The 23,769-nt window shown below is 37.8% G+C and overlaps 1 protein-coding gene across 2 annotated transcripts in view; it reads right to left on the bottom strand.

Moving 5' to 3' along the window:
* The window catches only part of LOC123517694 (vacuolar protein sorting-associated protein 51 homolog), an 83,539-nt gene that overhangs the window by 6,803 nt on the left and 52,967 nt on the right, over positions 1-23,769 (bottom strand). For both annotated transcript variants that reach the window (XM_045278050.1, XM_045278049.1), the window contains exons 7-17: positions 21,765-21,905; positions 19,377-19,646; positions 16,429-16,538; positions 16,085-16,279; positions 10,832-11,063; positions 8,703-8,918; positions 5,284-5,424; positions 4,779-4,889; positions 1,939-2,009; positions 1,496-1,676; positions 25-246 (exon numbers count right to left, since the gene is read on the bottom strand). In XM_045278050.1, coding sequence (XP_045133985.1) covers positions 25-246; positions 1,496-1,676; positions 1,939-2,009; positions 4,779-4,889; positions 5,284-5,424; positions 8,703-8,918; positions 10,832-11,063; positions 16,085-16,279; positions 16,429-16,538; positions 19,377-19,646; positions 21,765-21,905 — 1,890 coding nt within the window. The remainder of the gene's footprint in view (positions 1-24; positions 247-1,495; positions 1,677-1,938; positions 2,010-4,778; positions 4,890-5,283; positions 5,425-8,702; positions 8,919-10,831; positions 11,064-16,084; positions 16,280-16,428; positions 16,539-19,376; positions 19,647-21,764; positions 21,906-23,769) is intronic.

Consider the following 23,769-nt stretch of genomic DNA (forward strand, 5'->3'; position numbering starts at 1 on the left):
ATAAAAAATGGTATAAAAACTTACCTAACTCTGATCACAGATAAATTCCACAACTCTTTGTTCCATTAACTCGGGCTCACAGCATCGCACACTTGCTGATGTCACAACTTCATCCAAGAGAACATTAAGCACGTGTTCATCAGCAACATAAGACCACAGGTAAGTTCTTAAGTAATGAGCATCTACTTGTACTTGCTGTAGTCCAAATCTACTGAAGGTTCGCAATCGTACACTCTCCAGTAGTGTCTGTGGAGAGATTAGGGTGATTATCAATGACAAGATGGAAATGCAGCATAAATACAAGCATGTCACAGAGACAAGTAAATGTAAGAAACTAGATACTAATGAAGAATTAAGGCAAATAGATAAATTATGGTCTGGAAATTTAAACTGGAGCATGCAACTTATGATCCTCCTGGTGTGCTGTAACCCCCTCTCTATCTATCAAACTGACCTCTGTCCCACCAGCTGAGGCTGTTTCTTTGGAAATGAAAACCTGGTGACTTTATAATTTCCTGCATTATGTTTACTTGCATATTCTTTTCTACTGTTCATTCGCTCATTTTATGATGATGCTGTCATCTAATCTGACCTTTGAAATATCAATAAGAACTCTTTCATTCTTCTTCTCTCCTTCAAAATACTGATTTACTACCCCACACAATCCTCTGTTTGACTATGTAGATGTGAGGGAAGGCTTGGAGAGGCTTTGATTGTGGAAAATCTATGGAAAATCTAAGTGCTGCAGGCACCATGATCTTTTTAGGATGGTGCACTGTGGTGATGCACCTCATCTGGCCTGGCTATCCCTGGCAACACTGCACAAGATGGTTGTCACATGGTATACCAAATTCTTTAAATTCACCAACATGAATGGATTATTCATGAAAAATGGATACCTTTATGTTAAAAATAAGAATATAGAGTATTTTGACAATTAATAAAAAAAAAAGACAAGGGTGGCTTTAGTGCACCTGGAGGATCTTATATCCAAAAAGCCTGTGTATGTCCATAACTGTGTGTGTGTGTGTGTGTGTATTTAGCATATTCAGTTTACAACTGAGAAGGCCTGAATTCAGTTACTGGGAGCATCAAGTCTCTTAAATGTGTAGTCCTTGTTCAACTAGCAGCAAAGTAGGTATGAGATATAACTTGAAGCCCTCGTATGAAGTATGTGAGTAGTATCAATCCTACCCATGGATCAGCCACTATGAGATCTTTCCATAAGGGAAAGCTAATCATGTCAAAAAAACAGTAGATGATCATGGGTGAATACACACACACACACACAATATCAGGAAGTTAGATGAAAGAAAGGGCAAATTTAAAAATACAGTAATTAGACAAAAAGATCAGAATATCAGATCTACTGATGTAAAGATTTGCTAAAAATTATAGGAATCAACTGAAAAACCAATACATATAATGGGTCATTGAGCATGACATTAATAGATGAAAAGATTAAAATGTCAACAAATGTAAAAGAAAAACATACCTTTAAGCTGATCTTAACGATACCCGTTAATATAGATAGCCTGGTAAATTCAACGGGGGCAAATATTTCTATGCGTTCAGACCATAGTTTGTTGAGGTTTGCAACAAGGCTGTTATCTAGCTGGCTTGGAGTATAAGAAGACCATGCAGAGCGACCACCTGCACCTCGAGAGGCACTCACACTGAAAAAGACGCAGTAATTAATTACCTGCAAATATTTTTAATCTTGATCTTCACATAATAATGGCAAAAACAAACAAGATCTGGCTTGACAAAAACAAACAAGATCTAGCACTGATTTGCTATGAATCCAAGAAATCAACAAAATACAGCTTGAGAGAGAGAGAGAGAGAGAGAGAGAGAGAGAGAGAGAGAGAGAGAGAGAGAGAGAGAGAGAGAGAGAGAGAGAGAGAGAGAGAGAGAGAGAGAGAGAGAGAGAGACACCTGTGGTAAGTGCGGCGGGAAGAGTCTGAGGAACGATCTCGGTGGCTTCCTTCTTCATACAGAGCTCCAACCTGGCAACACAAAATGATACTGATTATAGTGTCAGCAGAATCCCATTGAACAGATACCTAGCACATCTTATATATATATATATATATATATATATATATATATATATATATATATATATATATATATATATATATATATATATATATATATTTATGTACATTCATTTTGAAAAAAAAACAAAATAACATAGGAAAAAATTAAATACATACAAATCTAGGTTGGAATACTACCTCTCATGTATTTACGAATGGTCACTTTTAAATAACAAAATAACATGGAACAAATGAAATACACATAAATCTACCAAGTTTTAAATAAAAATTATATAACAAATAAGGTAAAATCTAATGTTCAATATACTCATTCATAAAGGTGTAAGAAACAAACAAGATGAATATGACAACACCAGGCTAAAGGGAGAAAATACTTATATATATTTATGTACATTCATTTTGAAAAAAAAACAAAATAACATAGGAAAAAATTAAATACATACAAATCTAGGTTGGAATACTACCTCTCATGTATTTACGAATGGTCACTTTTAAATAACAAAATAACATGGAACAAATGAAATACACATAAATCTACCAAGTTTTAAATAAAAATTATATAACAAATAAGGTAAAATCTAATGTTCAATATACTCATTCATAAAGGTGTAAGAAACAAACAAGATGAATATGACAACACCAGGCTAAAGGGAGAAAATACTTAGTTCTAATAATTAATAATAATTCTTCTATATACAGTGGTACTTCATGATAATGGACTTTGCAGTAGCAGATTTCACTAAATAACAGACTGGTCAGATACTAACCAAATTTTTTTTTTATCATAATGGCAATTGTTTTCTTACAAATGCATAGTTCCTGCATGGCCACACGGATGATTACACATACGTAACAATAAACAGCCAAAAAGGCCCGTGATTATCTACTCCTGCATGCCAGATACCATTAAACTTGTTCTGTTTGTCTACGATTTACAAAACTTGTAATGAGAGAGAGAGAGAGAGAGAGAGAGAGAGAGAGAGAGAGAGAGAGAGAGAGAGAGAGAGAGAGAGAGAGAGAGAGAGAGAGAAAGCCAGCCAAAAATGTGCTTGTCACAATACCCCAATGGCACTCCCCAAGTGAGCACTACTAGCTGTCATGTCTATAGACTGTAAGGTATCACTGTTGACAAGTTTTCTCTTTCACTCCTTTTCAGTTTCTTTTCTGTAAACTTTCATAATTCATATAACTTTTCTTTCTTTTGGATTTTCTTTCCTAAAAAACAAAAACTCCTCAATCACCAGATTTTTGTCTTCATTTACTGGTTTGGGAGGTGTACAATTTAATTTCTTTCTTCTTTTAACTGAGGATAATTTAGTCTAAATTATGAAGTGGGCTATGTTTTCTTCTAGATGACATAATGAGCAGATTGTGCCATATGAACAGTGGCAGAAAGTAAGCACAATGTCAACAACACAGCAACTAACTAACTAACTAACTAACTAACTCTCTCTCTCTCTCTCTTCCAGATTACTGCCTTATAATGGCTGTCAGAGTTGCCAAATGGCAAGCTTGCAGCAGGACAATAGTCTATAGCAATATTCCATGTGTAAGGTGAATTAAGTCAGGTAGAGGTATCAACAAGATCACATTTCCCTGCTCAAATGTCACATTTAAGATGGGGAATGACTTTTCTATAGAGAAAATTTTTTTTTTGCCTCAACAGCGATGTGGAGCAAAAGTTAGGATTTTGGAGGTAATTTTGGAAACACACCAATTTACATAGAAACAGAGGGAGAGAAAGACAGAGACAGAAGGTAAAGAGGTGGAGCAGGGTTAATAAAAGAAGGCAAGCCTGTGATCTATGGAGAGGTGGCAACAGAATGAAGGTAGTCTGCTCTGACCCTGACAATCCCTAGTCTTTCTCCCCCTCCACATGGAAATCAGCCATTGCACAACACAGGAAGCTATATCTTTAATTCATTAATTCTTGCTAAAACAAATCTTTATAATAATTAACCCTTTCATTTCAATATTGAGCAATGAATATGGTGATAGCAGCTGTGATGACAAATATGGCGGCCCAAATAAACATCTCGCGGAATCTCATGATTCCTAAGACATGCCATACTAGCAAAGCATCTTGGAGATATTTTTTTTGCAATTAACTTATTTTCTGTTTTCTTTGTGTGAACTGAACAGTAATATTATTCTGAAGATGTTTTGCAGGAATGGCTCTCTTTATTTCTACTGTAATATACTTTGCTTCTTAATACCACTATCACAAACACATTTCACTATCATGGGAGGCATAATGAAGGCCAATTCAATGTAAAAAGCAAAACACACAGAACAGCACCACAAGAAACACCATTTACAGTGTGGTACCATGAGAACAACTGACGCTCCGTGCTACACCATCTTGCAACAAGGCCAGCATCTCGGTTTGTGGACCAAATTTTTGTGCATGGACCAAGACAAAATTTGTTAAAAAATTTAGTTCGTCAAACAATTTGTTCGTGCATAAGGCTATTTATGAATTGAGGTTCCACTCCAAGTAAATTAGAGTGGACTGATACTGATGATGTTAAACATCAAAGAGCATTATGATTGTAATAGTATAAAGAGTACAAAGTACAGAACTAAGTTATATTGTAAGTTCTGCTGAGGTAGCAAGGGAAAAGACACACAGCAGATAAATATGAGAAAGTTCAGTTCAGAGGACTTATGAGAGCTAATGACAGCAATAATTATAATCACAAGATGGCAACTTACTTGCGTATCAATTGTGGAAATTTCCTCAAGGACAGTTCTCATGACCCTGCGAACACTGCGAGGCTCTCCACATCCTAACCAGTCCTTCAACTCAACACTTCGCCTCAGCATCTGCAACATGTCACAAGCCAGCATAAAGCCACAATACTATAGATTACAGTACCAGTTATAATGTTACCATTTACAACTGAATACAACAATAGTGCTGCTATATGCTGATCTCATTTCACTAAGCTACACATACCATTGTTATATATATATATATATATATATATATATATATATAGATATAGATATATATATATATATATATATATATATATATATATATATATATATATATATATAAAATAAATCAATATTTTCCATCTCTTAAGTTGGACTTCATTTAAGTTGCTTGATGATGCCATGCATACTTTACAACAACAACCAGAATAGATTACTACTCATGTAAGTTACATTCAATATCACAATAAAAATTGTCTCATTCCACATCCTGTCATACCTGACTAATGGCAGCTCCTTGTGTGTGGACATAATGATTGAGGAGACGTTGACCAGCTTCCTTCATGCCATCAGTAATGGTGTGCAGTGAGGTGAGACCACTCTTGTCCTCCAGCTGCAGCTGCTCATCACAGTGGCTCAACTGAAGCCAAACATATAATGTTAGTGATATTTATCTACTGTATATACATATACACAAGATAATGAGTAATTTGTAGAATGAGTCAAGGCTTTGGGAAATTTTTCTTATTTTACAAGTCGAAATCCACATTATGAGCGTATTTCATACAGTGACTGCTAGGCTCACAAACATTTTCCCAACAAGCATGGTCATGGTCTTTGTACCAAGTTAGCAGCCACAGAGTGAGAAAAACTGGCAGAGATGTTTCGTAACACCTAACTTCATAGAAGCAGTTTTAGCTAAGGATGAATTTCCAGTTCATATTACTAGTAAAGGACAAATTGAGCATGTTCAGTGTAGAAGGGGACAGTTGAGTGTCACTGAAGAAGAGGGAATATTGTTTGGAAAGTGTCAAGTCAATAGATGGAGGAATTGAGTTTTCAAGGCACTGAACACTGTTCCAATCACAAATTTTAGAGAGATCATAAGTCAGGCATTCTGTTGCATCCCTGCATGATCTGTTTACTTCCTAAAGGATTGGTGATCTCTGAAAAGATGTGGAAAAATGTAGGATGGTATCATTGGCATAGGAGTGGATAGGACAAAAAGTTTAGGTAATTGATGAATATGGAGAAGGGGTGACAGGACAGAACCCTGAGGAACACCACTGTTAACAGATTTAGAACAGTGACTATCTACCATAGCAGCAATAGAACAGTCAAAAAGGAAAATTATGATGAACTTACTGAGAAGAGAAAAGTAGCAGTAGGAGGGTAGTTTGGATATCAAAGTTTTATACCAGATTCTATCAAAAGCTTTTTGATATGTCTATGGCAATTGCAAAAGTTTCACCAAAATCTCTGAACAAGGATGACTAAGACTCATTAAAGAAAGCTACATCACCAGCAAAGTAGCCTTGATAGAAACCATACTGGCTATCAGATAGAAGATTGTGAATTGATGGATGTTTAAGAATCTTCCTGGTGAAGACAGATAAAATAAAACTTTAGAGTGGGAAAAAACAAAAAAATAATAAGATGGTAATTTGAGAGATTAGAGCAGTCACCATTTCCAGGAACATGCTGAATGAAGGCAAACTTTCAGCAACAAGGAAAAGTAGATGATAATAGACAAAGTTGCAAGGTGCAAGCCCAGGAGTGCAGTTTCAGAAACCAACTGAGGGGATTGCATCAGGTAACATAACATAACATAAATAATAGGATATCAAAGGGCCACCAGGGCCCATCTAGGATATCCTGTATCAGTCACACAGCGACCTCGTCATCAGTACTTAAAGATACACTTACAAGTACACAATACATTATATACTAATTCTAAATATTTGGCCCATTAACAGGGCTAAGTCCTGCAGCGAAATCCTCTACAATTTGTGGTCCCCATACATGGGGATCATGTCTTGTTTAACTATAGTAAATTTCTTATAAAAACATACCGCTTCAAAGCTATGGGCCCTAATATGGTTACTACTATAAATAAAATTGCCAGTGCCACTAATGGGTGGAAGCTGAACAGCACTTCCCACATATACTCTTCAAATATGCCTACAGGTGCCATAGACTACAGTCAGCGCCAAAATACTTGGCGCGAAAATCGTGCGCCAAGTTTTCCTTTGATTTATTAAGTACCCCCTATAATCATGTAACAAATATGCCAGATTTCTTGGCGCGAGAGAGACGGTAAAAGGGGGCGGAGCTTAATCAGTTGAGTGAGTTTCAAGGCCGCTAGTCTGCATCAGTCACTTGTGGGGAGTGGATTTAGTCTGTATTTTTTATAGCGTCACGCGGTTTGCGACCTTGACCTTTGTGCCTTTTTTGTGCCTTATGTGGGATAATGGGAAGAGGCAAAGACTTGACAAAAGACCAGATAGCTGCCACAACTTCCCTGAGCCTTGTGGGGAAATCTAATAAGGAGATCTCCATAATAAGTGGAGTAGCACTGCGCTCTGTGCAGCGCTGGACCAAGAAAAAAAGGGAGGCGGGGAGACGCTGATGTACCGCTTCACAAAAAGAGGCCAGGAAGGCCACGTAAGAACTCACAGAGGACCCTCAAGTTACTCCAACGTCAAGTGGAACAGGAACCTCGAATTACTGCAAAAGAACTCAAGGAAAGGAACACGCAGCTTCTCGAAAACACCTCTGTTAGAACAATCCAGAAACGCCTTCGTGACGACCTTGGGTTCCAACATCGTGCCCCTCGAAGAAAGCCGGTGCTAACAAACCAGCAAAAGAAGAAAAGGGTGATTTTTTCAAAGAAATATCTCAATTGGGATCTGGAGAAGTGGAAGACTGTACTCTGGAGTGATGAAGCAACGTTCACGGTGACTGGCAACCGTTGGGGGAAGGTAAGGTTGCGGCGAGGTGCAGATCCCTTCCACCCCAAGTATACAGAGGGGACAGTGAAACACCCAGACAGTGTTATGGTGTGGGGTGCCTTTGGGTACCACGGGGCTGGAAAACTTATAGTGCTTCCCAAGAACCTTACAGTGAATAAAGACAGGTACTTAGAGCTGCTCGCTGACCACCTCGAGGACTGTTTTACCGTTTGTCAAAGTGAAATTTTCCAGCAAGACAGTGTCCCGGCTCACACTGCCAAATTAATTCGTGAATGGTTTGAGTGGGTGGGTGTGGACTATATCAGGGACTGGCCAGGGAACAGCCCTGATCTGAACCCTATCGAAAACCTGTGGGGTCTGATCAAACGGCGTCTAAGGGGACGTGACACCTCAACAGTCCCCAAGCTGGTTAAGGAAATAGAAGACATCTGGGAACACTTTGAGCCCTCACTCCTCCAGAACCTCGCCCTGTCGGTCCCCTTACGTCTAAAGAGCTGCGTGAAAAGAAAGGGTCACCCAACAAAGTATTAAAGTCTAGGTAAGTACCCCATAAATATCTCTAACCATTTATGAAAGGGCATCACGAAGCGGAAAATGTTTGGCGCCAAGTATTTTGGCGCTGACTGTATAACATGAAAAAATAAATAAATAAATAAATTAATTAATTAAAAAAATCAAATCAGTTAGCAAAGAAATAATTCCTCTACACATTCTAAAGCTACATCATTCAGTTTGTTTGCCTAAGTCTTTCACCTTCCCTACGTGTCATATTTAGACATTTTGAGATTTAGCAAGTGAACTTTAAACTCTTGATGATTATTGTGCACCCACAAACCATATCTCTCTCTCCGTCTGTCTATAACTGACATTTGTTCCTAAAATTTTCCCAAATCCAATGGCTGCTTTCATCAATTTTCTTTAATGACACACATTTAAAAAAAATTACCAGATAATGAACTGTGGAGGTGTGCAAGTCAAGACACATGCGGGAGAGTAGCAGTAGCAGCACTGGATCTTTGTCTTTCTTGTGGCAAAACTCCATCATCATATCTGTGAGGTGGAGGAAGAATGCCACCACAACTCCCTCCCTCACCAGCTCACGGCAAAACTGGTGTCGAAACTCTGCCTTCACAGCAAAGGTATGCTTGGGTTGAGTGAAAGCCTGTAACATAAAGATAAAGATAATTATTGTTACATCAATCATCTTACAATTTTACAACATACAGAAAACATTAATAATAAGTTTTCCATTTCACTATGACCAAATTATAATGAAGACCTATCTTCATTAATAAAGATAAGTACAATCCAAAATTCTACAAATGATTTCTTCCTTACTGATAGTCCATATATATATGCATCAGGCTAACAATCATACACATGCTCCAGACAAGGCACCATACACTCACACACGCATCATTTGTGGTCCCTAACCCCTGTACTTAAATGTAAATAGATCTATACAATTTTCAGGTAATCTGCAAAGATTTTTTTTTTTTTTTTCTTATATTGGTCTTAACTTTGTACATGTTCCTTCAGCAGGAAATGTGCAAAACATTTGTCACTTCCTCAAAGATTGAAAACGAAGCATATTTTGGATGTGAAGTGTCTGAGATCACTCAGCAATGGCTTCAACTTTCAGTTTAATTACATATGTCACTCTTTCTTTGCAAGTTACATACACATACACACCATTCATTCAAAATTCAAAATTAAATATGACAACTCTTATACTAGCCATGGAGTCCCTGTTTGGGATGGGAACCACATATGTCCCCACGACAGACTGCTCTTCTGGTAATGACTCTAACTGTCTTGATACCCTCCTTAACTTTTTCTTTATAGACTTCTAGAACATCTAATTTTCAATGTGTAGAATACCACTTCTCTACTAAACCTCATCTTTACTTCAATGGAACACAGGTATCTGAGGCAACTGACAGTAACCCCTTTTCTGTTTTCTCCTACTTTCTCTATCCTTACTTTCAATCCAAAACTGGATGTTGCATCTATAAATAAAATTGCCTGCACCACTAATGGGTGGAAGCTGAACAGCACTTCCCATACTCTTCAAGTAAATCTACAGGCACTATAGGCAACAACATATAAACTTCCAAAACTTCTAAAGTGGAAAAGATGTCTTTTTGTGGAGACTTCAGATTTCAACACCAGCTTTTGCTTTCCTCTCCCTTCACTGATATAGAGCACTTGATAAAGCACCTTACTTGTATTCATGACAGCCTTGGAAATATGCCCAACATTCTTGATAATTTCTTAAACTCTACTCCTGCTTATCCTCATACTTTGTTGGAGTCCACTGATTACTATCTCATATCTGTATCTTGTCCTACTGCTCCAATCCCTCCTCAGGATCTCCTAAAGTAAAAGTGTCTGGCATTTTGCTTCTACTGATTGAGGGACCTGAGGAGATATTATTTTGATTTTTTATGTAATGACTATGTGTCCTAAGCACATAAGAGATGATAATGTCTGGCAAGAAGGCATACATTCCTCACTTTCTTTTGATCTAAACCTCCCAAATCTTGGTTCAACACAGCCTTTCCTTAAACTATAGATGATAGAGAGGTGGCCCACAAAAGGTACTTGAGCCTTACATCACCTGAATTTCATGCACTTTATATTTCTGCCCAGAATCATGTCAAGTCTATCCTCCAAATAACCAAAAGCTCCTTCATTAATAGAATATGACAAAATCTTTTCAGATCTGATTTATTTTAAGATTTCTAGCACCAAGCAAAAAGCACCTTTTGCACATTTGTTTCTTCATTCCCTCCCTCATTCATATCTGATGGCACCACTGCCATTACATCTACATACTATTTCTAAAGCTGAACTTTTCACTCAAACAAAATGTTCTTAAAGAATAGCTCCAAACTATTCAAGCATATGGTTCTTACACCAAAATCACCTAATATTGTTTTACTAAAAGCACTGGAACAAAAAAGCATCTACATCACCAGATAATATTCCACAGAAAAAAACTGTAAAGAAATGCAACTAAAGCATGCATAGAAATAATGGCAACTGTGTGTTCTTTAGTATCTGATAATTTACCTGAAGTGCTGTCACTCTCTCCTTGATGGAGGCAGCAGTAGCAGCAACAAGTCGTGTGAGATGTTCATTCAGTTGACGGTGAGTAGACTCTGTCCCATCTTGTGTGAGGTGCCGAGGAGCAGCAAGGGCATGTCTCACATCACCTAAGTTTGTTGCTAGTCCAACCTTAAGGGCTGCCAGGGAGGAGCTGCATCGAGCCTGCCCTGCTTCTATGACAAGACCAAGAGCTGTGCTGAAAATAGAATTTAATACTTAAATGCATGCTACACATCTTTTTCATTATAATTTCATTCCTGCAATTCAAAAGACTCTGTAGCTTTCAATTCAAACAAACTTTGTGTTAATGGAATATTCTCAGATTTGTCTAGAGTCCATACATAACTTTATATTTTTTACAATTATGCATTTTTTATAAATGAAAAGTGACATTCATTACAGGAGTTCAGCTCAATAGTAAAACAAACACAATGACACCTGACACTAAAACATCAATTCAATATTTTGTATTTCTTTGATTTGTATATATATATATATATATATATATATATATATATATATATATATATATATATATATATATATATATATATATATATATATATATATATATATATATATATATATATACAGTGGAGACTCAATATTCAAACTTAATTAGTTCCAAATGGCTATTCAAGTACTAAAAAGTTTGAATATTGATACCTATAAATCAGGTAATTCGTTCTCATCCTACCAAAACCTCAAGTTGATAAATATTTCAATGTACTTTTTTTTATAATTGTGATTTGTACATACTGTAAGTGAAGGCTGGTGATAGATAACTTAGAAGAGAGGGGGAGAAGGGTGGGGAGGAGGAAGGAAATCGTCGGAAGGCAAGTCACCATCCATGAAAATGTCTTTGTAACTTTTCTCTTGGTGTGATTCCTTTGAACCCACTAGTGAAGGGCTTTGGCTCACTAACACTTGCACTCTCACCAAATTCCTTATTTTTACCACAAATAAGCCTCTTTGGTGCCATTGTAAGTTTCTAAATGAAAAACTACCAAAAAAACACAGAAGGATGTTGTTTTTCTCAAGTCTGCGGCAGGACTAGGGATGCACACTGGCATCTACTATACTGGTATTACCAGTATTACGTTAATACCGGTATGAATTACTAATGAAATATCGCGGTATTTCATTAGTAATTCACTATCACTCACTGCCAGGGAGTCCAGGTTATCCTTATGGCATGAGCGTATATGAATACTAAGATATGATATCCATTATAGCAGGCAATAGAGGAGTGAAAACAAATTTAATATCGTGGTGAAAGACAACACACCAAGCTAAAAAGGTCACAAGAAGAAGAAGAAGCGGCCAAGTCGCCGAAGTCTCCGCCGTCTGTGGCCGATCTCATCATCTCTGCTTTATTTTTTGGTATTTCATGTAAGATTTCACTTTATGCATTACAAAACAATCCTTTCTTGGGGACAAGGCTTGTAAAAAGCTAATAGAAATATACAGTAAGGTCTCGGTTTACGTCAGAGTTACGTTCCTGAAACATGACGTAAGTCGATTTTGTACGTAACTCGAGTTTCCATACATTTCAAAGCATATTATCGAGTTTTCAACCAATCATTGTTTATGGTCATTCAGGTAAGTTAAAGGTTATATTGCTATATTATTTACAACTATGTAGGAATATGAAACACAAGCTTGTTTTTGTTGTTGATTAGGGCCACAAACACGAAAAACTGCAGGTTGCTGAGAGGGGTGGACGCCTGAGGCCGCCAGGAGGGTGGGCAGGTCGAATGTTGTGACGCCCAGGGCGGACAGCTGGGAGTGTAGTGCAGTGTGATGGAAGTAGAAGCGTGGGCAGCGGGGCAGGAAATGCAATAGGAAAGGGCAATAGGGATCAGCAGACAGGCGCAGACGGTGCAAGTCAGCTGCAAGTGTCGTGTGGCCCAGGCGAAGGCTCCGGAGTTGTTATTGTTGTGATGGGTGTGCGAGCCCTGAAGGTCGTCAACCTCCCCGTTGTCATGGTAACGGGCTTCCCATTTTCTTCTTCCCTCCCTCACACACAGCTGCTGCCTCCCTTCTCATGTCTTTTAATTATGTCCTCTTTTTCTTGTAGCGTAATGGTTTTCCTTTTCTTAGCCTCACTGCTGTCACTAAGGAGTTTTCTCTTTGGTGCCATTGAGCAAGATACTAAGAACTTGAGTCAGTAAACGCAGAAGTAGGATAACACTCTTGCCAGGGGCGACGGTGTGGTGGAACTGAAACAGGGTGTTATTGTATTCAAGGCAGCGTGAGGCGGGCGGTGTGGCGGGTAACCACCAACAATAACAATAAATCCCACGCTTTACGATTTATAAATTTTCAATTTTTAATCTTAAATTGCCTTATAGTGGATTGACGTAACTACGAGTTTGACGTAACTTGAGACTGACGTAACTCAAGACTGACGTAACCCGGGACTTTACTGTATATATACAGGCAAGCCCCGCTTAACAAACGTTCACACAACGAAATTTCACTACAATGAACGTTTCCTTTTACTACCATCAGCTTGTATAACAAACACCACACTCGCTTGAACGAAATTTTATCCAGGTAATTTTTTCCAAGTTTGAAAGCCCCGCCATATCACACAAGCCAACAGGCTTTTGAATACACCAGTGCCTCTTATGGACGAAAGGCACACTACTCACTCCCCCTACCCTTCCCCGCTCTTAATTCAAAACAATAACAGGGTCCAGCACCAGCTTGTCATCTCACGCTCAACATGCCACCAAAACGCCCTGCAATCAGCCCTGCAATTTCCCTAGCACTGCTAAGAAGACCAGGAGGTCTCTTACCTTCTAAGTGAAGCTGGATATTATTCACAGACACGAGGCGAGAAAACTAATAGCATTGCTCACTTCCATAGCTTCACTCCATCTACTGCCTCTACTATTTTCAAGTCAGCAGACTCTATTAAGAAGGCTGGTGAGACCGTATCTTCCTTGCAAGCTAAAAACTCGTGACTCTGCAATGGATAAAATGGAAAGCCTTGTGGAAATGTGGTACATAAGTTTTGTATGCGGTACAATGATTTACATTCACAGGTTACCAGCTAGCATCTTTCCCACTCCACTCTCCCTCCCTTCATAAATTTAAGATCATCAACATTATAAAGTTACTTACATACATACATTAGCGTACATTATAATGACTTAGTCTTACATTAAACTGCTTAAATGTTTAACTTCATAAGTTTTACTTTCATTAAACCTTTTACTGTACTATGATGCACTCTTGCTTTGTTTACTCTCAATGGAAGTTCAAGTCAGAGGTCAAATTTGTTATAATTGGTTTGCTTAACGAAAATTCACTTAACGAACGTTTTTTAGGAACGTAACCCATTCATTAAGCAGGGGTTGCTGTACAAATCAGAATTGCAAAAAAAACATTGAAATTTCTATAAACTTGAGGTTTTGCTAAGATTAGAACGAATGATCTGATTTACAGGTATCAGTCGTTGAACTTTTTAATATTTGAACAGCTATTTGGAACGAATTAAGTTCGAGTATTGAGTCTCCACTGTGTGTATATATATATATATATATATATATATATATATATATATATATATATATATATATATATATATATATATATATATATATATATATATATATATATATATATATATATATATATATATATATATATATATATATATATATATATATATATATATATATATATATATATATATATATATATATACAGTAAGTCCTCATTATACGGTAGTTCTTTATCCAGTAAATTCACAGTTACGGTATTTATAAATTACTACCCTTGATTCGATATACGGTAAGAAAAATTCCCAGATACGGTATCTGCTCATGTCATCCGAGAGGGCTCAGCGTGGGGGAGCAGGGGTGATGACGTCATCCACGCCACACCTTCCCGCCACTCACTTTAACTTGACCACCCTTGGAGCCTGTTATCTCTTCCTCTCCCCTTTTTTTTTTAACTGCATTACATATTACTTACATGCATTACTAATTAGATGAATAAATGGAATATTAAAGGGTCTATTGTAAGCACAAATATATTCATTATAATCATGGCAAACACTTAAAGCCTACTATCAGCAGCGAACCATGCACCAACTGATAAAGGGCACAGATGGGCCTGGCAAGCCCACTATCAGTCAATGGTGGAAGTTGTATAACATCAAGCATGCCTTAGATAACATCAAGTCATCTTGGGACGAAGTGAAGATGTCTATCATGAACTTGGCATGGAATAAAAGTATGGCCAGAATGTGCGCATGACTTCCCAGGCTTCGCTGAAGACGACATCGGTGCGATCAGAAATTACTTAGTAAATTTGTGCCATAGGGTTGGCTTCGATGAAGTTGATGATGATGTTCAAGATCTTTTGGAGAGCTATGCTGAACCTCTCTCAAATGATGAACTTATAGAGCAAGACGAGGCATTAACAGTAGGCAGAAAAAGAAAGAGACGAGTAAGAAGAACCTCTTAGAGAATGTCTCAGTGGTATCGAAAAAGCTCTGGAAACCATGAAGGAACGTGACCCAAATCCTGCCAGGAGTAGCAAAGTGGCTCATGACGTAGAGAAAAGTGTCAAGATTTATCAACAAATCTATGATGAAAAAACAAGAAAAAACAAACAGTCCTCCATCTAAACGTTCTTCAAGCCAGTAAGACATGCCGTCCCTGTCACACCTGCCAACCCTGCTACAGCTGGCCATTCCACATCCGCTGCCGACGGTTCTACAGCTTCCTCTATATCCTCTTTCTTCAAACCAGGAAAATGTGCAGACCCTGCTACAGCTAGCCCTTCCACATTTGCTTCTGACAATGCAGACGACAACGTCTTATCCTCGTCTGCCCACTCAGCGGAAGATGAGTAAGGGCTGAAATCTCTACTGTCCCTTAGCCTCGGGAGGGACATCATCTGATAGGATACATGGCTATTGAAAGGTGTAAAAAAAAAAAAACAAACATTTTCTGTTTATTTCTTTTGCGCAGTACTTTACTTTTTTTTATGACTATTTTCATGTATTTTCATTTCTGTAGGGGTGACTTTTGACGTCCTGGAACGCATTCCCTATCACGTATTACATGTTATAATGGGTTCGGTATACAGTAATTTTGATTTGCGGTAAGGTTTCCAGGAACGCATATGTACCGTATAACGAGGACTTACTGTACATACATATGGATAAATGGCTAATTCAATTTTTTATCAACTTACTCTCCAAAACTAGTATTTGGTAAAAGCTGTGTAATGGCATGAAGACGACGGTGAAATTTGTCCAGGGCAGTGGTGAGTGGTGCGTAGTGGGCAGTGTCTGGTTCAGCAGCCACCCGCACTCCCACCACTGCCACATACTGATCCACTAGCCCTGCTACAAATGTCCTTAGCTTCTCTAAAGCCAATGTTGAAGATCTGGAAAATTCAAAGTATAGAAGCTACTTTCTACAATATGTAAAATTTGATCATCTTATTCCAGTCTAAATTTCCTAGACTTCAAATGTCAAAGTATAGATGAATAGACATTAAGCAATCAGTTTTCAATTACTTCAGAAATGACTAACCTTCCTCCCTCATCTGGACTCCTCAGGAACATTTCTTTATAAGATGAGATGACAAGCCACAAGTTACCTACAAAAGTCTCATGGCAGATATCCACAAACTCAAGAATATCCTGATAAAAAATAATAATAAATGTCAGAAACAATTGTGAAGAATAGGATACATGAAAAAAAAAATCTTGGTTGTCACTACAGATCTGTGACAAAAACAATTAATTTCACATCATATCACTACTCCATTTACAAAATAGATACTACTGATTTTAATCTCCCTATTACCCAAATCCTTCTATAAGATGTGATCCATCCACACCCATCACAATGAGAGGCCATCCTTTTTCATATGCAGTATTCCATCCACATCCTTAAGATGAAAACAAGCCTCACTCTCTCATTGGTATCATTAGTTTCACTCACATATTATGCACTTTACATGATACAACAAATAAATTTATTCTGAGTGATATGACTGCTGAAATAAAATAAATATGCCTGATAAAAAAAACTGCCTGGCTCAACACACGAACTGATGCATGAATATAGACCATTGCTAATTCCTCATTTTATCATTTGTGACAACTAATGCTGAAAACAAAGATAATAGTGTTCTGCTTGCATGAATATATAGTTTTACTTTTATATTTTAACAGTATCATCCTACCTGATTTTCCTGAATTATTTAAGCTATCAACTTCATAGGATTTCATGTGTCCTTAAATAATTAGTTGCCATTCCTAAATAAAAAAAATTCCACACTAATTTCCTCTCTCTCTCTCTCTCTCTCTCTTATAACAGAATGAACATCCTGAGAGAATATTGTAAGTTCAGTATGTATAATTGAGTGATCATACTTCATATACTGTATACAGGCAACCCCCACAAAGGTTTCGTTTTACTACCATCTGCTTGTTTAACGAACACCAAACTCGCTTTAACGAAGTTTTATCCAAGTAATTTTTTTCCAAATTTGAAAGCCCCACCGTATCATGCAAGCTGACAGGCTTTTGAATACACCAGGAGCTGCTGGTACTAAGGCCTGCCTCAGGAGAAATCCTGAGACACCTGTACAATAAAGATCAAGATCAAGCCTCTCGTGGACAACACAGGCGCTACCGATACAAAGGCCTGACTCAGAAGAAATTCTGCATCACCTGTAGCATCAAGATCAAGATCAAGATCATGCGCACCACTCACTCCCCAGTCAAAACATAACAGCGTCACCAGCAGCTCATCTTCCCTAGTTAAACTTACCACCAAAACGCCCTGCAATGTGGCCTAACGTTCCTAAGAAGACCAGGAAGTGTCTTACTCTCGAAGTGAAGCTGGGTATTATTCACAGACAAGAGAGAGGCCAGAAAACTAGTAACATTCCTTGCCACCATCTTGACTCCATCAGCAAGTCAGCAGACTCTATTAAGAAGGCTGGTGAGACCGCATCTTCCTTGAAAGCTAAAAGAACCACCTGAACTCGTGACTCTACAATTGATAAAATGGAAAACCTTGTGGAAATGTGGTACATAAGTTTTGTATGCGGTACCATGATGCACACTTTGTTTACATTCCACAGGTTGCTGGTTATTGTATTTCCCATTTCACTCTCCCTCCCTTCATAAAGTTAAGATCATCAACATTATAAAGTTACGTACATACATACATTACTGTACATTATAATGACTTAAATTACACTACCTAAATGTTTAACTTCATAATTTTTACTTTCATTAAACCTTTTACTGTACTATGATGCACTCTCGCTTTGCTTACTCTCAATGGAAGTTCAAATCAGGGGTTAAACTTGTTATAATTGGTTCGCTTAACGAAGTGTTTTTTAGGAACGTAACCCCTTCGTTAAGCGGGGATTGCCTGTATATAGAATAATAATTGAAGTCCATTTAAAAAAGACAGGAGTTCTCAGCTGCTTCATGTTTCCTTGAATAAGGAGTCACTACTGCTAATCATGAAATAAACAATGAAATAAACAAGAGAGAGAGAGAGAGAGAGAGAGAGAGAGAGAGAGAGAGAGAGAGAGAGAGAGAGAGAGAGAGAGAGAGAGAGAGAGAGAGAGAGAGAATATCAATTAATGTATATATCTTAGTGTGTGTGTGTGTATTTACCTAGTTGTAGTTTTTACAGGGCCTGGGCTTTATGCTGTGGCCCCGTCTCCATATCTATGTGTGTGTGTGTGTGTGTGTGTGTGTGTGTGTGTGTGTGTGTGTGTGTGTGTGTGTGTGTGTGTGTGTGTGTGTGTGTGTGTGTGTGTGAGAGAGAGAGAGAGAGAGAGAGAGAGAGAGAGAGAGAGGAGAGAGAGAGAGAGAGAGAGAGAGAGAGAGAGAGAGAGAGAGAGAGAGAGAGAGAGAGAGAGAGAGAGAGAGAGAGAGAGAGAGAGAGAGAGAGAATATCAATTAATGTATATATCTTAGTCTGTGTGTGTGTGTATTTACCTAGTTGTAGTTTTTACAGGGCCTGGGCTTTATGTGTGTGCCCTGTCTCCATATCTATGTGTGTGTGTGTGTGTGTGTGTGTGTATTTACCTAATTGTATTTACCTAATTGTAACATACGGGAAAAGAGCTATGCTCGTGTTGTCCCGCTCCATATCTACTAATGTCCAGCTTTTTCTTAAAATCATGAATATTCCTATTCCGTTGACCACTTCCACGTCTAAACTATTCCATGCTTCCACCCTTCTATGAGGTGTGTGCATATGTGTGTGTGTGTGTGTGTGTGTGTGTGTGTGTGTGTGTGTGTGTGTGTGTGTGTGTGTGTGTGAGAGAGAGAGAGAGAGAGAGAGAGAGAGAGAGAGAGAGAGAGAGAGAGAGAGAGAGAGAGAGAGAGAGAGAGAGAGAGAGAGAGAGAGAGAGAGAGAGAGAGAGAGAGAGAGAGAGAGAGAGAGAGAGAGAGAGAGAGAGAAATATTGCAAGAATTAAGTTTCAAGTCACAATGAGTACTCACCATTGGAACAGTCTTCCCCAGAACACTAACAATTAGTTCTTCCTGTGAAACTTCCTTAACTTCCTCAGCCCCTTCCCCTGCTTCAGTCTCATGGCTTGTGCCTCCATCCTGTTCTACCTCAGCTGCAGCTTCTGCAAGGCGAGTGAGTGTAGCAAGGTCATCCTCCAGCTTGGTTCGGGCATGAGACAAAAAGTCATCACAGAGTCCTGCTGCCGGCTCCCCAAGTTGAAGGAGGAGGTCAACACATTCAGTGAGGTGGCGAGCACTTCCCTGAAGCCAAACACATAAAACATTATTCTTAATTCACAGAAAGCAACACTGAAACAATGAAAAGCCTTACTACCCTCAGTTTCAGTAAGAGAATTAAAAAGTTTCAATTCATGTATAGTGGAGCCTTAATTCTTGAAGTTATTTCATTCTTAAATACTGTTCAAAATCAGATATGTACAGAAACTGAAGCAATTTTCCTTTGATGTAAAATGGATAAATCTGTTTCCAAACATCCATCCACCCTGAGTTAGCAACTTATGATAGACATTCCCACTGTCATAATGGCCACTCCATAACATCAGCTCAGAAATTATTCATCCAAAAACCATGTATTGAATGAACTTAGAGGCAGAACTCATCAAAAGATACTGTTTAGACCCTACATATATTCTCCTTGTCACCAATGTAGTGAAGGAAGTCTTACAAAGTGACACAGAAAGTTGCAACTCAATTACCACCAAAATAGAGGTGATCATAACACTTAGATGTCTTGCTGCTGAGAAAAGCTATGGGAGAAAGGCAGTTGTGCCATAGAGATGGAATTGTGTATCATCAAAAATGTGAGTGCTAAAAGTAGCTTGCAATTGCTCCTGGGTACTGAAAAGTTTTGTTTACTTCTAGGCTTTTCAAGGAAATCACATTTATCTTATATAAAAGATTGAATTACTGTTTTACCCACTGTCTCTCTTCCAAATACATAAAAACAAAGGAAATATTTATAGAAACTATAAATTAGTGATAAAAGGTAGTTTTTACTTCGTCTTTCAGTATTGGAAATCAAGTATAACTTTAAGAACTTAATTATTGTATGGCAACTGAAGCAATTATGAGTTCAAAATAATAACATGGAAATGTTTAACATAATCTAGGAAAAATGGACTTGGAAGGAACACACCTTTCAGAAATATGTGATATATTTTTAATATCAAGAGAGATGAAAATTCTTACAGGGAGAAATCATAAAGCTACACAAAATTGAAAATGTCTCTATTTCCCTATATGTATTTTGTAGCTATCTATAGGACACCTTCCAAGGAATGAGACTGAGACAATATAAAAATATGAGTGACCTCATAATATCTTGACAAAATTAACTAATCTCATTGTTTGCTTAGGATTCAATTGTTAAGACCCTATAAGCAACATGATCATATTCAAAGGCAAATTTCTTGTTCATACATAAGAAGCTTTCATCAATTGACGGCAATCTAAAAAGTTGTATAGTCATGCACAATTTGTCGAATCATATAATTTCAAATCATCTAACAACTTAGTCTTTCATCTTCTTTAATATACCTGCTGACTATTCACCTCACACTTCAAGACACTACACAGTAACATTTATCCACTAGTCACAGTCATATTCTGGCAACATAACCATCATCACTGTCTGTAATTTTACATACAGAATGCTTTAAAAATGCTTATAAAAATAATATAATATAGCTACTTACCATTTTCACATTTGAAATTCAAAACTAACGAGTGATATTTGCTACTGCTGCCTGCATATATCAGTGATGATATTCTTAAAAGAAATTTATCACATGCACAATTTCATAGTGTTGATGGGAGCTTACCACAGTATGATCATGTCAGTCCCCATGACTGCAACTAAAGTAATCATGTCTGTTCTCCAAATTGGCAAATCTACTTCACTCAACCTACTAAATAACTTTGCTGATGTATCTTATAATAACTCAACCTTTATTAAGTCATCTCTCACAGTAACCAATCTACTTCAAGTTTTCTTAAGCACTCTAAGCTTTTAAAGGCTGAAAATCCATCATTTTGTTTTATTAAATGTTAACACACTAATCTACATTCTAAGATTGACAGTCTTCTAAATGTTACTGTTAGATGAAAGATTAATACCTCAAAATTCAACTACCTATTCCTAACTCACATCAATATGCTTTCATCACTGGTTCACCTTTAGTGCAACCACCCACTTAGTATGAAAAAACTAATACTATAACATGTAGTATAAAAGTAATGTTGAAATTCATCCTGTTCACATGCCATGCAATCTCTCCACCTCCTTTACATTCTCCAAATTATCAGCAACTGTATATAAAGCAGCAACAGGCTTTGACATGATAACCAGTCACTCCTCACCTCTTTAAGGGCAAGCTGTTCCTTGAGTGCTGCATTGAGACGTCCCACTGCAGCCTCACAGTCACAGTGGATGGCATCAAAGGAAGGCATATGACGGTACCGGTGCAACACCTCTGCTGTCTCTACATAGCTGCGTACACCCTAGAGGGAATCAAGATCAATCATCAGTTTCATACTTCCATGTTCACTCCAAATTATAAAATAAGCAAAGATAAAAAATAAAAAATAAATTGGCAGGCATGAAGTTATTTACTTGAAGTTAAATAACCATATTCTTGTTGCATGGTTTGGAGACTGAAAGTTTTAGTTGTGGTACATGGAAAGGTGTTTATTGAGAGACATATGAAATGTATTTGAGAGAATAAAATATGTAAAGATGTTTTGGGCATTAATGGATTTAGAGAATATATTAGTTAGATGCCTGGCAGCTAAATTGTTAGAGGAAATCAAAGTTTTTATGTGAACAGTATATCACAAGTACAAATGAAAAGTACTGTAACAAATTAGAGGTTTCCTGTTCATATGAGTTGTGGCAGGGAGTTGTGATGTTCCCTTCATTATTCAATGCATTATGGATAATGATGTAAGAAAAGTGAGTGCTAAAATGTAAGGCATAGGCTTGAATGAGACCTGTTCTAAATTTATGCAATTTTTTTCCTTTTTTTTATGCAGGAGAGGAAATTGGCCAAGGACAACAAAAAATGGAAAAAAAGGCACACTGGCTTGCCAGTTCCCTTAAAGATCAAAAGAGTTATCCAGAAGTGAGGAAAAAATGCCTTGAAACCTCCCTCTTAAAAGAAGTCAAGTCACAGGAAGATGGAAATACAGAAGCAGGCAGGGAGTCCCAGAGTTTACCAGAGAAAGGTACTGATTAACTCTTGTATTAGAGTTGGACAGAATAGGGGTGAGAGGAAGAAGAAAGCCTTGTGCAGTGAGGCCACAAAAGGAGGGGAGGCATGCAGTTAGCAAGATCAGTAGAACAGTTACCATGAGAAATAGTGATAAAAGATAGCTAGAGATGCAACATTCTGGCAGTGAGAAGGCTGAAGACAGTCAGTCAGAGGAGAGGGGTTGATGAGATGAAAAGCTTTTGATTTCACCTCATCTAATAAAACTGTGTGAGAGGAACTCTCCCTCAACATGTGAAGAGTACTCCATACAAGGATGGATAAGGCCCTTGTACAGAGTTAGCAGTTGGATGGGCGAGAAAAACTGGCAGATATGCCTCAGAACAGCTAACTTCATAGAAGCTGTTTTAGCAAGAGATGACATGTGAAGTTTCCAGTTTAGATTATGAGTAAAAGACTGACTGAGGATATTTAGTGTAGAAGATGGGGAAAGTTGAGTGTCATTGAAGAAGAGGGGATGGATGTCTAGAAGGTTGTGTCGAGCTGATAGATGGGAAACTGAGTTTTTGAGGCACTGCACACTACTAAGTTTTCTCTGCACCAATCAGAAATCTTAAAAAGTTCAGAAGTCAGATATTCTGTGGTGTCCCTGCGTGACCTGTTGACTTCCTGAAGGGCTGGTTGTCTCTAAAACAGACACTGAAAAGTGTGGTGTGGCATCATCAGCATAGGAGTGGATAGGGCATGAAGTTTAGTTAAGATCATTAATGAACAATAGAAAGAGAAAGAGTAACAGGACAGAACCGTGAGAAACACCACTATTAATAGATTTAGAAGAACAGTGGCCATCTACCACAGCAGCAATAGAACCGTCGAAAAGAAAACTTGAGATAAAGTTGCAGAGAGAATGATAAAAACCGTAGGAGAGCAGTTTTGAAATCAAAGCTTGTGCCAGACTCTATCAAAAGCTTTTGATATCTTTAACATGACAGCAAAAGTTTCACCAAAATCTCTAAAAGAGGATGACCAAGACTCAGTAAGGATAGCCAGATCACCAGTAGAGCAGCCTTGACAGAAGCCATATTGACAATCAGAGAGAAGATTGTGAAGTGACAGATGTTTGAAAATATTCCTATTGAATATAGATTTAAAAGTTT

This window comes from Portunus trituberculatus, chromosome 42 (assembly GCF_017591435.1).
Source record: "Portunus trituberculatus isolate SZX2019 chromosome 42, ASM1759143v1, whole genome shotgun sequence".
Taxonomy (NCBI): Eukaryota; Metazoa; Arthropoda; class Malacostraca; order Decapoda; family Portunidae; genus Portunus; species Portunus trituberculatus.